At 34.5% G+C, this 14316-nt stretch overlaps 1 protein-coding gene across 1 annotated transcript; it reads right to left on the bottom strand.

Moving 5' to 3' along the window:
- Positions 1 to 2190: 2190 nt before the first annotated feature.
- Positions 2191 to 5826, bottom strand: LOC134277988 (zinc finger protein 596-like). The gene is made up of 3 exons (XM_062760292.1): positions 5777 to 5826; positions 3417 to 4508; positions 2191 to 3062 (listed from the first exon to the last, which is right to left on the bottom strand). The coding sequence occupies exons 2-3, from the start codon at positions 3750 to 3752 to the stop codon at positions 2760 to 2762; spliced, it is 639 nt and encodes a 212-aa protein (XP_062616276.1). The 5' UTR covers positions 3753 to 4508; positions 5777 to 5826; the 3' UTR covers positions 2191 to 2759.
- Positions 5827 to 14316: the final 8490 nt, after the last annotated feature.

The following is a 14316-nucleotide window of genomic DNA, read 5'->3' as shown; positions in this document are numbered from 1 at the left end:
AATTTTGGGACACCTTTTCATCATTAATATGTACCAGGCGCGGATCCAGGAATTGCAGTTAGAGGGGGCCCCAAAAAGTAGGCAAGGGGTTGGGGGCTGCCTTGAGGCCCCCAGTGGGCCCAGGTAGCCACCCCCCGGAAGCTCCTGGATTCTAGAGATTTTGTAGGGTAAAAATGAGGTCTACCAAGTAGACATATTAACATTTTCTAGACGAAACTGTGATTTACGTTAACTTTGACAATTTTAGGGGGGGGGGGGGTGGGCGCGGGTGGCCCCCCCTTCAATCTGCCACTGTGTATTTAGATCATTGGCATAATACCAAGAAGCAAAGAAAAATATTTTTAAAGAATTCATATATTTTCACTACATATAATCATTAGAGCCCCGCCCTAACACAAAAACGCCTGTCCCTGAGGCCCTGAAATTCACAATTTAGGAAGTCACAGGGGTCATGAAATGAACCATTTAGGAAGAGTCACCTTTCATTACAATTAATATGTACTTAGATCATTGGCATAATACCAAGAAGCAAAGGAAAAGATTTTTAAAGAATTCATACAATTTCACTATATCATCATTAGAGCCCCGCCCTAACACCAAAACGCCTGTCCCTGGGGCCCTGAAATTAACAATTTAGGAAGAGGCAACCTTCCTCATCATAACTATTTACATAGTTTACAGGTTTAATACTCAGGAGCAGAGAAGATTAATTGTATTTTCATTATATAATCAATACAGTCCAACCCTATCACCAGAACCTTAAAGAGTGCATTATTTTAGTGGTTTTGGCCCCATCCCTCAGGCCCCAGGCGGCAGAGACCATGAAATTCACAATTTTTTGTTCCCCTTTACCCAAAGATGCTTCATGCCAAAATTGGATGAGTGGTTGCAGAGAAGAAGCTGAAAATGTTCAAAAGTTTACGCACAAGGCACTGAGTACTCAGTACTGAGTACTGAGTACTCAGGTGACCTAAAAATGCTTACCCTTATCATGTGCTGATTATATACAATTCTAGCATTTTATAACACCTAAAAAAGTAGCAATTACTTTGACTTTTTGCCTCAGAATTTATGTATTTTTTAGCAATTTGACGTAATGTATATAATACTGTTCACTGAAAATAAAATTTTGTTTTATAGTTTTTAAAGAAATCCCTAGTTCTGGTTTTAGCATTGAAAGATCAATATTAGCTTTTAATTGTTTTATATGTTTATTTTATTATTTTTTTTTTGTATTTTTTTTTTTCAGATAAAATGAAAATTATTTATTTGCATTTCAAAAAGATGCTTTAGAGTTAGAAATTTGCTTTTAGTAAAAATTAATGCATCATTTGAATTTCTAACAAAAAAATGTTTGTAAAACACTTATCCCCCCACCTCTCCAAAGTAGTTTGAATTTTTTGATTTTTTTTTGAAGTCCAAGGGCATATATAGCTCTATCCGAAAAACACCGATCTTACCCAAAACAGATCTTGATCTAGATGTTCATATGATTAATCTGTATATTAAATTTCATTTCAATATGCGCAACCACTGCGAAGAAAAAGATCAGAAACTGATGCTGGACCGACAGACCGACCAATAGCATCAAATCGATTTGACCTTCTTTGTACGAAAGGGACATAATAAATTATGCAAATTAAAGAAACGCCAAATAGACTTTTACAATCTACGTACTCTACCCCAGAGTTTTTCCAGATAAGTTTGAGCATTTCTGGTCATGTGCTTCTTGAGAGGAAGATTTTTAAAGATTTTTCTTATATACCGGTATTTCAATTTGAAAATTGGATTCCCTATCGAGACCCTGTCCTACCATGGGGTAAATGATTTTAGAATATTAAAATCTACACTACCTATGAATGCAGTTTTCAGCTTTCCTGACCAAGTGGTTCTTGAATGAAGATTTTTTCAATGACCCCATCCTATTTTTGTCTTTTCTTGATTATATTCCCTTGTAAGGAGACCTTGCACTTTCTTTAATCAACTCAAACTCCCCCGCATACATGGATACTTTGTACCAATTTTGGTTAAAATTCGCACTGGGGTTCTTGAGAGGTTGAAAATTTTAAAAATTTACAGACGGACAACGGGCAATCGGAGTTTTCATCTCTCAAGTAAGCTAGAAATAAAAATGTCTATCCAGCCTTTAATTTTTCCTTATATTTTATTAAACTATGAATTACTATGAATTTTAGTTCCATACACTTGTACTTTATTTCTTTGAAATTCTACAATTATCGGATATTATTTTTTCAAAAATATGCTATATATACTATATATATTTTTTCAAACATTACATTTCAGGTACATGCATGTAAATTAAGAAATTGATTTAAGCATAAAATTTATCGATCACCAGTATATCTTCTCGGATGCTTTTTTATAGAATCTAAAAAGGGAAAGCCTTCCAATACATTACATTTTCAAGGTACGATTGCTTTGTCTGATTTGATCACGTGTGTGATTTGATCATGTGTGTGATTTCATCACGTGTGTGCCGTCTAACACTATTCACTTCTATCATGTTTTTGTGTTTTCGTAAAAGTATGTGTCCTCCTGTGTCTGTTCAGTATACATTGGTAAAATATTTGAGAATGCCATCTCACACACATTCATGATGATTGATCCAGGTCTCCTCAACTATCAAATGTTATGAGCAGTTACTAGTATTAGTTTTTTTTTTCATCTGTAAAATTTTTGACCTCTCGTGTTTCTGTACAGCATATATTTGGTAAAATCTTTTTTTTTGTTTACACACATCACATTTTTGAGTTCATTTTACCATTATGTCTTCTCATCATGTGTCCCTTTAAGGAATATGATTGGCTGCTGAATGTCTTTCCACAAATATTACATTTATAAGGGTTTTCCCCTGTATGTATCCTAATGTGAAGTTTCAATGACGATGGTCGGGTAAATGCCTTCTTACATACAACACATTTATGACGTTTTTCACCAGTGTGTGATGTTTTGTGATACTTTAAATCATTTGAAATGATAAATGCCTTCCCACACACATCACATTTATATGGTCTTTCACCAGTATGTGTCCGCTTGTGTACCTTTGATTTGATTTGAACATATTTTATTATGTAAAATACATAATTGGATTGGGCAGCAGGCATAGCCTATATGAGCCCTCTCCAAAGGTACAAGGTTAATTAATACACATATAGTAACAGGTTTATATATGACCAATAAGTTGTATACAGACACAAATTTAAATAGAACATAGGGGAAAGAAAGATACATGAGTAAAGATAGAAAAGGAAAAAAAAACAACATATGAATACCGGTTTATAAATGTGGAAATGAATTGAATCGAAAAAATGAGAACTACAGCAATTTATAAACATACAATGAATGTGTATTTAACTTAGAACATTAACTGGAATAAGTATTACATAGTTGTGTACCTTTAAGATAGACAATATTGTAAAAGATTTACCACACACATCACATTTATATGGTCTTTCACCAGTATGTGTCCTTTTGTGGTTGTGTAAGTTATGTGAGTGTGTGTATGACTTTCCACACAAACTACACAGAAAAGGTCCTTTATTTGTCTTTTTCTGTCCTGGAAGGTTGAATATTTTCCTACACACTTCACAATTATAGGGTTTCTTACATATATGGGCCCCTGTATTTGCAGGCAATGTGGATTTTACACTGCAGGCTTTCTTACACACATTACATGTGTACAGTTTCTCTGTTGTGTGTATGCTCATGTGTCTTTCCAGACAGGCGGCCATCTTTCCACATACTTCGCACAGAGAGGATCTTCTTTAAATAGAAATTCTTACTGGTTTATCAGTCTGCCCACTTTGGTAATTGACCATCCTGCATATATCAACAAATGGATTTTTACATTTACGTTTTTTCAAAATCTCCTCGCATATCTGTCTCTTCATGTGCTTCTGTAAATATTTTGGGTTTCCAAAGGACTTTCCACACTTATCACAATTAACTTTGGTTACAGGACTCTTAACTTTGTCTTCATATGTCCCTTCAAATGCAGTATTTCACTGAATGCTTTTCCACATGTGTCACATTTATGAGATTTTTCACTTGCATGCACCCTCCTGTGTAACTGTAAAGATCTTGATTTTTTAAAAATCTTCCCACAAACATCACATTGGTGTAAGGCCTTTTCCAGAGTAGTGTTATTTGGACTCTCCATGTGATCTGACTCAATTGCAAGTTTCATTATTCTTTGAAAGTTTTTTTTTCAATTCTAAGTGACCTTGGATCTTCTAAAGAGTCATGTGCTTAATTATAAAGCCTTTGTTGATCACTTTTGTGCCTCCATAAATGTACCTTTAATTCTGATTTTTTTTCTGATTTTCCGCTGACAAATATAATATGCATAATTCTGTCACCAGTTTGTGTCTTCATATGCCTATTGTTCTTCTCATCATTCTTTTTTCTGTCATTCTGTCCATATAGTTGTTCAACTTTTCTTTATTGCTTCTAATGTGTGATGTTGATGCTAAAGCAGTCCCAATCACCTGTAAAGATAAAAAAAAACAAAATGGCTTCTTTAATTTAATCTTTATCTAGAAACATATTTCATGATTTTTATGTAGATGACGATTGTTTGACATTTACATGTAAATGATCCAGCAATGTGTAGAATATCATCTTTGAAGCTTGAGGTAATAAGCACCACCCTAAAGTTTATCTGGTGATAACCCCTACCAATCAAGTGAAATAAAAACTCTTATTAGGTGTTTGAAATTAATTGATATTTATCAACCTGTCCCTGTGTTTAACTTGGGATTCGAAATTCACAGAGGGATTTGCTAAGCAAATGTAAACAATTCTGCGAAAATTAAAATCAAAATGTCCTGACAATGTCTGCAATTTGTTCAATTGAATACAGAGGAATCACCCCCGGTAGATAATTTAATTGAGGAGAAAATACTGATATTTCAGCATACTGAAAACATTTTGTCATGAAACAGGACAGATATTTCGGATTTACTCAAGTTGAAAGTACATGTGTACATAGTGTTCAATTAATATGTTCGATAATTTACTTGGATTCATTATTTAAAATGTTATATACCATACATTACATGACTTAATTCTGGGGCACCAATACCATAAAATTTGCCCCTCGTTGACAGGAAAGCCCATGAGAATTATTTCGCCCTCTGCTTTTGGGCTGATGTACCATATTCCCATTACATTTAGTTATCATACTTATTTTTTATGGCTTCGAGGGCAGCATAGAATATTTGCCCAAGGCTTTCCAGTCATCTTGGGGCAAATATTCTGGTATGCTGCCCTAGAAGTCATGTAATACATGTATAATACCAAATCACACAATAGACCGAATAGAGACCGTTTCATGGTAACTGCCGTAGTGCTCTTTTGCAGGGCAAAATGATATAGTTTGGTGAAATAATTATATGATCAAAAGTGATTGTTTAATATACGTCACTTAATTATTTGTCAATAAAAACTTCGCCAAACGTTATAGTTTTGCCCTGCCAAAATGTAGTACCGCTATGGACACTGGAAGTTTATGTAAATATACAGTACGTTCATGTATAAACAAAGCTATGCACAAACTATATATTTACATTAATTTCCAGTGCTCTTGTAGCTTATTGATAAAACTGCCAACACCTGCAATCTAGCATACCTGATTTTTCAGTACATCGGTACATTTTGCATTTGACAAAGAAAGAAAAAAAACCCAAAAATTTCCAATTCTGTGATTTGTTAAAACAGGTATCGGAAGATTCTAAAGGAAACCTAGGATATATACCTTGTTCAGTCTGTGCAAGGGGGGGGGGCAAAGGTGTGTGTAGTTTTGGAATGTAAACAAAATGGAATGTCGATCCCGATATAAATGTACATGTTTACCAGAATGCGTCGATTTACTCAAAAGAACCCTAAATAATTCAAAAGGAAATTATTTTATGTTAACATAAATGTTGGCAAAATACATATTATATTGTTTCAACTTTTCTTTGAGAAATAATTATACTCCTTTTATTGAAGCATCTTGTGAGCTCTGCTTTGTTTAATTTTAGCTGAAAATAACAAAGTATTGTTATATTTCTCCCTCTATTCTACCCTATCTTACTATATGATATCTAATGAAAATATAAGTTTAATTTGATGACTTATTCTAGGCATCCGGTAGGGTGGGGTGGTGGACACACACTTTCCCTCCAAATTAAATAGTTTTATTTTTAATAAATATGAAAGTGTTCATTCAATATCCACTTATTCTCTTTATTTCTAGTCCTTTTGTTTTGCTTTTAATTTCCTTTTGGGTCCTATTGAATGAATCGATGCACCGCATGAAACAGGGACCCCATCGGTCTATCTATGTACATTTGATTTTAAAAAATGAAATAAATAAAGGTACATGTATCAAAAAATAATAAATAAAACACTAGTTTTGTAAGATATTGTGTGCAAAATATATACCTTCAATAATAATAATAAAAAAAAGATTCCTACATTGTACAACATTTAAACAAAAATAATTTCATACCGGTATTCATTGGCAAAGTAGAAAGAAAATAATATTATATTAATTAATTAAAGTGTTATCTGTGTTAAATTCGAATTTTGGTTTTGGTTGTAAGGTCTTTAAAAAGATTATGATTATTGCAATCAAGTTGAATCAACCAATCATTACAATCAATGAACTAGCAAATAAAAAAAATTATACACTGTACTGTACTTTCCTTCAAACTCTTCAACTTTTCAACTTAAAGATAATCTTCAAGGCAAAATAAATATGATAAAGTTGATTGATATATCAAAAATATTTTTTTTGTATATATTATATTAACACGGTAGACAAACTGCGCAGCGTAGTTGACATTTTACACTTTGCATAGGTGTAAAAACTCCTGTAAAGTATATAAAGGCATCGATCTTTGAATCTTTAATTAGTATTACATGCTGCATAGAGTGGCTATAATTATTACGTTGTATTGTATAAATGTGTGTTGAATGAATATTATACAGTCAATTGATTCGTTAATACGGACGCCTGTAAAACTCCCACACACCTCTTCCTAAGGGTCATCCTTTGATAGAGTAGAGTGCGGGATCTAGAAGGGAGGGGATAGATTTATTAAGTGTATCGTATATAAAAACAACGAAAAGTAATATTGGAACACCCTTGCAAAAAAAAAAAAAAAAACCTGACGGTGACCCCTTTTTAAGTATGGACTCTATGTATGTCTTTCGTTTTAAAATTTAATGGTATCAAGATGTTTCACCTAGCGAGACTTAGATAAAGGTTTCTTTAACAAACCATGCCAGGTCCGCATCAACTGTTTTTAAAGGGGGTATTCCCCCTACCCCTCCCACAAAAAACATTACGAAAAAAAACATATTCCCTTTAATTATCTCATTTACTCTACTTCTTTCCATCTTTGACCCATTTTATGCCCGTTCCTATCCCTTCCAATCAATCTTTCACTCTCCATTCCTCATTTCCCTTATACAACTAATCTCCTTGCTTCCCACATCTGCCCCCCCCCTCCCTGCCCAACTCACTTCTCTTATAGCGGCTGTTTTTTTCCCCTTCCTCCCTCTCTTCCCTCCCCCTTCCCATTCCCCCGTTCACGTCCATTTTATCCTTTTTTCCTCTGCTATATCCCGTCCCACTCAATTATGCCCATTCTACATGTACCCTCCCATGTTGTTCTTATCCCATTTCATTTCACCGCTCCAACTTTCAATCAGCCATCTTTTTCATGGCCTCCCTTCCCTTCCCCTCCACATCCTATCGATCTCTCTCCTTTCTCCTGATAATCCATTTTCCCCAATCCTATCATGGAAGCATTATTTTGTATTTTATTTTTGTTCTGTTATAAAGATTACGTGCTTGAAATGATTGTGAAATTCTATTTTAATTATTTGCTTGTATGAGCTAAATGTTTTGTAAATAATTTATATGTATTGTACCTGTTTATACTGTATTTATTTATTTGCGCCGTACTGTTGTTATTACGTATTGTGTTTGATGTGGACATTGCACTTGTAGTTGTAAATGAATTAATCAAGAAATAAACATAATTTTAAGATAAGAGTGGTGTCATAGACAATATTAGCTCTGAAGACATAATCGAAGACGCCGACTTTTGACCGCCGTCTTGATTATTTTTCTCACTTTCTTTCATTTATCCTGAATACTTCTAATACTCAGACAGGCTAGGGTATTTTAGTCATTTGACAAGACGGTATTTGCTGCAATATCAATTAAACTAGTACTAATATATATAGTAATATATATAGTTGTGAAAAATTAGAAAGGATCCATATTGTAAAAGACATCAACTAAATGGAACTCTACAAGACTTTTATACGGGGATATTTACATTACACACGTATTTTACTAATAAAGTTTGTTGAAAACTGTGGCCCTCAAAACGCAATAAAATGCAAAGAGGGTCAAAAAATTAAAATATGCATTTTATTTTGTCGTCACAGGCGAAAATCAAAATTCACGCACACATTGAACAGAAGCTGTTGGTAAATGCTCTCCCATTTATTACAACTTACCCGATGGATACTAGTAATACAGAGATCTGATTGATCAGAAGGACTAGTACCTTGTTTATCTGTGTATTTATAGCAATTTACGGAAATTTCCCCTTTTCCCCTCATTATTTGGAGATCGTCCTAACCTATTATATGACTAACCATGGCTTTGCTGTTTTTACCATAATACGTTGAACTTCGCTTTAATACTACCATGCAAAGATATCGGTTTCCTATTTAAGCCCAACACCACCCTCATCATTATGATCCTGATGTGAACAAACTTGAATCTTCAATACCTGAGGATGCTTTGATACTTATCACGGATTTTATCAGATTTAATCAAGCAGATTTTTATTATAATCCCTCTAAACAACAGGGCGTGGCTCTTCAATGGCACAAAATTGAATTACACGCAGACAGACTAATCTACAGGCAGTAACAAACAGATAAAATCTGTTCAGAAAAGCTCATTTAAAGTTTAACACAAATTGTTAAAGAAATAACGGTTATATTTGATCGCCATATTAATTCAATCTCCTGTAATATGTACTCCTCCAGCCCTTACATAGCCTGGAGTTTTAATCACGATACAATGTATTTTGCTTCATAGAGATTACCCGAACAGATTTCCTTTTCATTGTCATTATGCAGGGGATGCTATCTCTTCCATGGCGCCTGATCCAAACTCTGATGTTTTGATATTTGCCCTGCTCTCAGTTTGTATTGCTTACATTGATATTGAGCTTGAAAATTGTTCGTTATCTTCATATTTTATGCTAGACTTGGGCTATATAACAGTGTAGAAGTGAACATATATAGAGAGGAGGACGGACAGACAGACGAACTGACTAATGTTAGGAACTTCACTAAATAACAGATCAGCTAAGCTAACAATATCTCTCTTCTACAGTTTTATTTGTAAAAGCTCAATTAAAAAACAGAACATCAAACTAAATAAAAAATATGACTGTAAAATTAAATTTACCCATAAAAGAAGATCAGCATAAACAAAACACAAATTTTAAATATTTTGATTCTGATTCACTTGGTCAGAAATCAATGTAAAACAAGAGGCCCTTGGGCCACATCGCTTACCTGAGCATTGTGGCTAGGAAAAAAGCAGAAATATGTTTATTATTGGAAACTTCACAAAAGTGGTCCCAATCATTCTTAAATGGAGAGGGATGATTTAATTAAACTTGAATCTACACAAACTAAGGATACTTGCATATTTATTTGAATTCCTGCGGCTTTATTGCTTCTTAAACTTGAAGTAACATTGCTGCTCACCGACCCCCCACCCCCCTTCCCAACTAAATATTAATCATACCTTTGCTGTCCTTGAAATATTCCCTTGACCGTTGTTGCGCCGCTCCATCTATCCAGGGGTCATGATTTGAACAAACCTGAATGTACACTTACTGAGGATTCCTCTATATATATATATATATTATCAATCTTGATTGATTCATTGATTATATATTGTTTAACGTCCCTCTTGAGAATTTTTCACTCATATGGAGACGTCACCGTATGCCGGTGATGGGCTTCAAATTTAGACCTATACTCGGCACTCAGGGCCATTGAGCAGTGGAGTTTTATCGTGTCAGCGCCTACCGTGACACGGGACCTACGTTTTTAAGTTCATATCCAAAAGACACGTGACTTTCACTTCTAGTGCCAAGCGCTTGGAGAAGAACATCACTACCTTTGTTTACGTCTTAGGTATGACGCGGTGCCGCGAACGAGAATCGAACCCGGGCCTCCCGATCACGAAGCAAACGCTTTACCACTAGGCTACCGTGACCGGTGGATGATCAATCTTGAGAACATTTTAATGAATTTACTAGCTACTTCCATGTTAAATTTTGATCGGCCATTGTTCCCCCTTCCTAAATCCAGAGATCATTATTTAAACAAATTTGAATCAACACTACCTGAGGATGTTTCCTTATAAGTTTCATCTTTCCTGAACAAGTGGTTTTTGAGGAAAGTTTTAAAAGATGCCATTAATTTTCCACTAATTTTCATTTATATCCCCTTGGCAAAGGGTGTTGCCCTTCAATTTAGCAAATTTGAATCCCCTTCACCCAAGGACAGTTTGTGGCAAGTTTGGTTGAAAATGGTCCCGTGGGTCTTGAAAGAAGTCGAAAATGTGAAAAGCTAACAGACAGACGGACAGACAGACGGCGTACAAAATGTGATCAGAAAAGCTCACTTGAGCCTCCGGCTTAGGTGGGCTTATATATGCATAACAATGTTACAGTTTCAAAATGTCTGAGACATAAAATAAAATTACTAGTATGTATTTTGGTATTTTCAATGCGAAACGTTGTTTGCTTGTGTACTTTAAAGTTGATCATGCATATTTACCACCATACTTTAAAATATCACAATAATATTGAATGCTGTTTGTCAGTGCACTTAACAGTTTTTAAAACATTTCGACATTGATATAAAATGTGGCTATATGCTTACAGATAAATCTATCTTTGAAAGAATCTATCTTTGTCTACATACTGAAAACTCTATACATATTTATTTTAAGTTCATTCAAAAACTCTTACAAAATTTTTACTCCTTAATCATAGTATTAAAATTAAAACATTTCCATTTCTGTAGGCAATTTGTTTACTGTATGCCTTTATAATTCCCATTTTATTTTAATTATCTCTTATATGCGTCTGAATTTGTCTCTGTCAGAAAAAAAGTTAAATACATTTCCACACACACTCTACAATTGTATAATTCATCATCTATACGAGTCTTCCCGTGTTTCTTTAAGTTACATGTATATATATAATCTTTTTGAAAGCCCTTCCGCATACTTTACATTTGTAAAGTTCTTTTCCCTGTGTGTACCTGCAAGTGTCTCTAACTTGTCTGACGCTTCTCTCAAACCCTACATCTATAGGGATTATCATCTGTATGTGTCCTCATGTGTCTCGTTAAATAACCGAAATCGGAGAATTCCTTCCCAAAATACACATTCACACTTAAAAGGCTTTTCACCAGTATGCATCCTAAGTTTTAAGTGTGTCTGAAAGCCCCTGATTATTGAAGGCTTTCCCACAATCATCGCATTAATCAAGTTTTCGAACAGAATGAATTCATTTGTGTTTCTGTAAGTTATCTAATCGGGTAAAAGTCTTTCCATGTACATTGCATTTAAAAGGTTTTTCACCTGTGTGTTCCTTCATGTGACTCTTTAAGGGATTAAGTGTTTTTGTAAGACTACTAATCGCATATATGCCTTTTTCTAAAAAATCACATTTATGAAGTTTATCACCCGTACATGTATGAATCTGGGTGTGCTTTTTTAATCTACCTAAAAAGATTTTCCACACGCATCACATTTATGAGGTTTATCAACATGATCATCTGGATGTGTTTTTATGTGATTTTGTATGTTACAAAATGTTGCATGCCTTTCCACACAGATCACCTTCACTGCCGAGTATCCTCATGTGTGACTGTATGTTACTTTATTGGTCACATGGCTGTCTACACACAGGATGTGCATAAGGTTTGTAACCTGTATGTGTCCTCCTGTGTTTCTTTAAGCCACCTGACTGTTTGAATGCCTTTCCGCATACTTCACATTTATAAGGGTTTTCACCTGTGTGTATCCTCATGTGTCTCTGTAAGTGACTTGAGCATTTGAATGCCTTTCCACATACATCACATGTATATGGTTTTTCACCTGTATGTGTCCTCATGTGTTCGTTTAAGTCACTTGACTGGCTGAAAGCCTTTCTACAAACATCACATTTATATGGTTTTTCACCTGTGTGTATCCTCATGTGTGACTTTAAGGTAAATTTTCGGTTGAATGTCTTCCCACATAAGTCACATTTATAAGGCTTACCACCTGTATTTTTTCTGTATCATCATGTGTTGCTTTAAATAACGGCAGTCAGTAAAAGCCTTTCTACATACATCGCACTTAAAAGTTTTTTCACCTGTATATGTCCTCAGGGTTTTTTTTTAAGTCACCTGACTGTTTGAATGCCATTCCACATACTTCACATATATAAGGTTTATCACCGGTGTGTATCCTCATGTGTCTCTGTAAGTGACTTGAGCGATTAAATGCATTTCCACAAACATCACATTTATAAGGGTTATCACCTGTGTGTGTCCTCATGTGTTTCTTTAAGTCACTTGAAAGGTTAAAAGCCTTTCCACATAATATCACATTTATAAGGTTTGTCATCTGTATGTATCCTAATGTGTGACTTAAAGTTAAATTTTCTTTTGAATGCCTTCCCACATAAGTCACATTTATAAGGTTTGTCATCTGTATGTACCATCATGTGTTGTTTTAAATAACGACAGTCAATAAAAGCCTTCCCACATACATCACATTTAAAAGGTTTTTCACCAGTATGTGTCCTATGTGTGTCTGCAAGTAATCTGATCGATTTAATGTTTTCCCACATACATCACATATAAAGGCTGTTCGATCTTTATGTGACCCCTTATGTCTCTGAAAATTACCTGAATGGTTAAATGTTTTTCCACACACATCACATTTATAAGGTTTTTCACCAGTATGTATTATTTTGTGTCTCTGAAAATATCTGGACTGCTGAAATGTCTTTCCACTCAGATCACCTTCAGTGCTGTGTACCCTCATGTGTGTCTGTAAGTTATTTGATCTCTTACATGTCTTTCACACACAGGACATGTAAACGATTTGTCACCTGTGTGTGTCCTCGTGTGTTTCTTTAAGTCTTTTGACTGTTTGAATGCCTTTCCGCATACTTCACATTTATAAGGTTTATCACCTGTATGTGTCCTCATGTGTCTCTGTAAGGAACCTGACTGTTTGAATGCATCTCCACAAACATTACATTTATAAGGTTTATCACCTGAATGTGTCCTTATGTGTCTCTGTAAAAGGGACCTGACTGTTTGAATGCATTTCCACAAACATCACATTTATAAGGTTTATCACCTGTATGTGTCCTCATGTGTTTCTTTAAGTCACTTGAATGGCTAAAAGCCTTTCCACAAACATCACATTTGTAAGGTTTATCACCTGTATGTGTCCTCATGTGTGCCTGTAAGTTACCTGACTGTTTGAATGCCTGTTTGAAATTTTTCCTGCAGATGTTACATTGATGGGTATCGATGTGTCTTTCTAAATCCTTTGATTGACTGTTAAAAGGAATATTTTTTTCAGCATCATTCCAAATAATGGTTGAAAAAGTTGTCTTTTCCCCCTGTAAAGTTGATCAAAATGCAATATCAAAGTACTTGTTTAACAAGAGGCCATATGGCCTAGAATTGGTCTTCTGAATAAGGTAAAACCCTATTGTTTCTATTTTAAGGTTCTTAGTTTCTAAATATTATATATATATATATAGGTAAATCAACATGATCAATTATTAATAAGTTCAAAAAGTAGGTTATCCTAACCGAACGCAATTTGAAATACCCAGATGCATCAACAGAAAAAGTGTTAAGCCCTTTATTTCTTTTTTAAATATACTCAGGCATAGTTATACAATTCCAAAAGTAGGACACCCTACCTACTATTTGGATTACAATGCAAGACCTAAATGAGTAAACTAATAAAAGCATCCAATGTTTAGCCTTCTATTATCCTGCAATAGAAATATTGATGAAAGTGTGCAACTCAATAAATAGGTCACATTCACCTAGTTAATGGTTCACTTGAAAGATTCCAAGTTCCCAAGATGTAAAACTAAAATATCTTATTAAATTCTGAGCCTCTTGTTATTTGAAATATTTAAATACTGTTACTGTCACAGGGGGAATAAATTA

Source organism: Saccostrea cucullata, unplaced genomic scaffold (assembly GCF_032062105.1).
Source record: "Saccostrea cucullata isolate Sc308-1 unplaced genomic scaffold, CSIRO_AGI_Scuc_v1 ctg5910, whole genome shotgun sequence".
NCBI classification, from domain to species: domain Eukaryota; kingdom Metazoa; phylum Mollusca; class Bivalvia; order Ostreida; family Ostreidae; genus Saccostrea; species Saccostrea cuccullata.
Note: the sequence above shows the minus strand (reverse complement) of the source record. Positions and strands in the feature narration are given on the sequence as shown.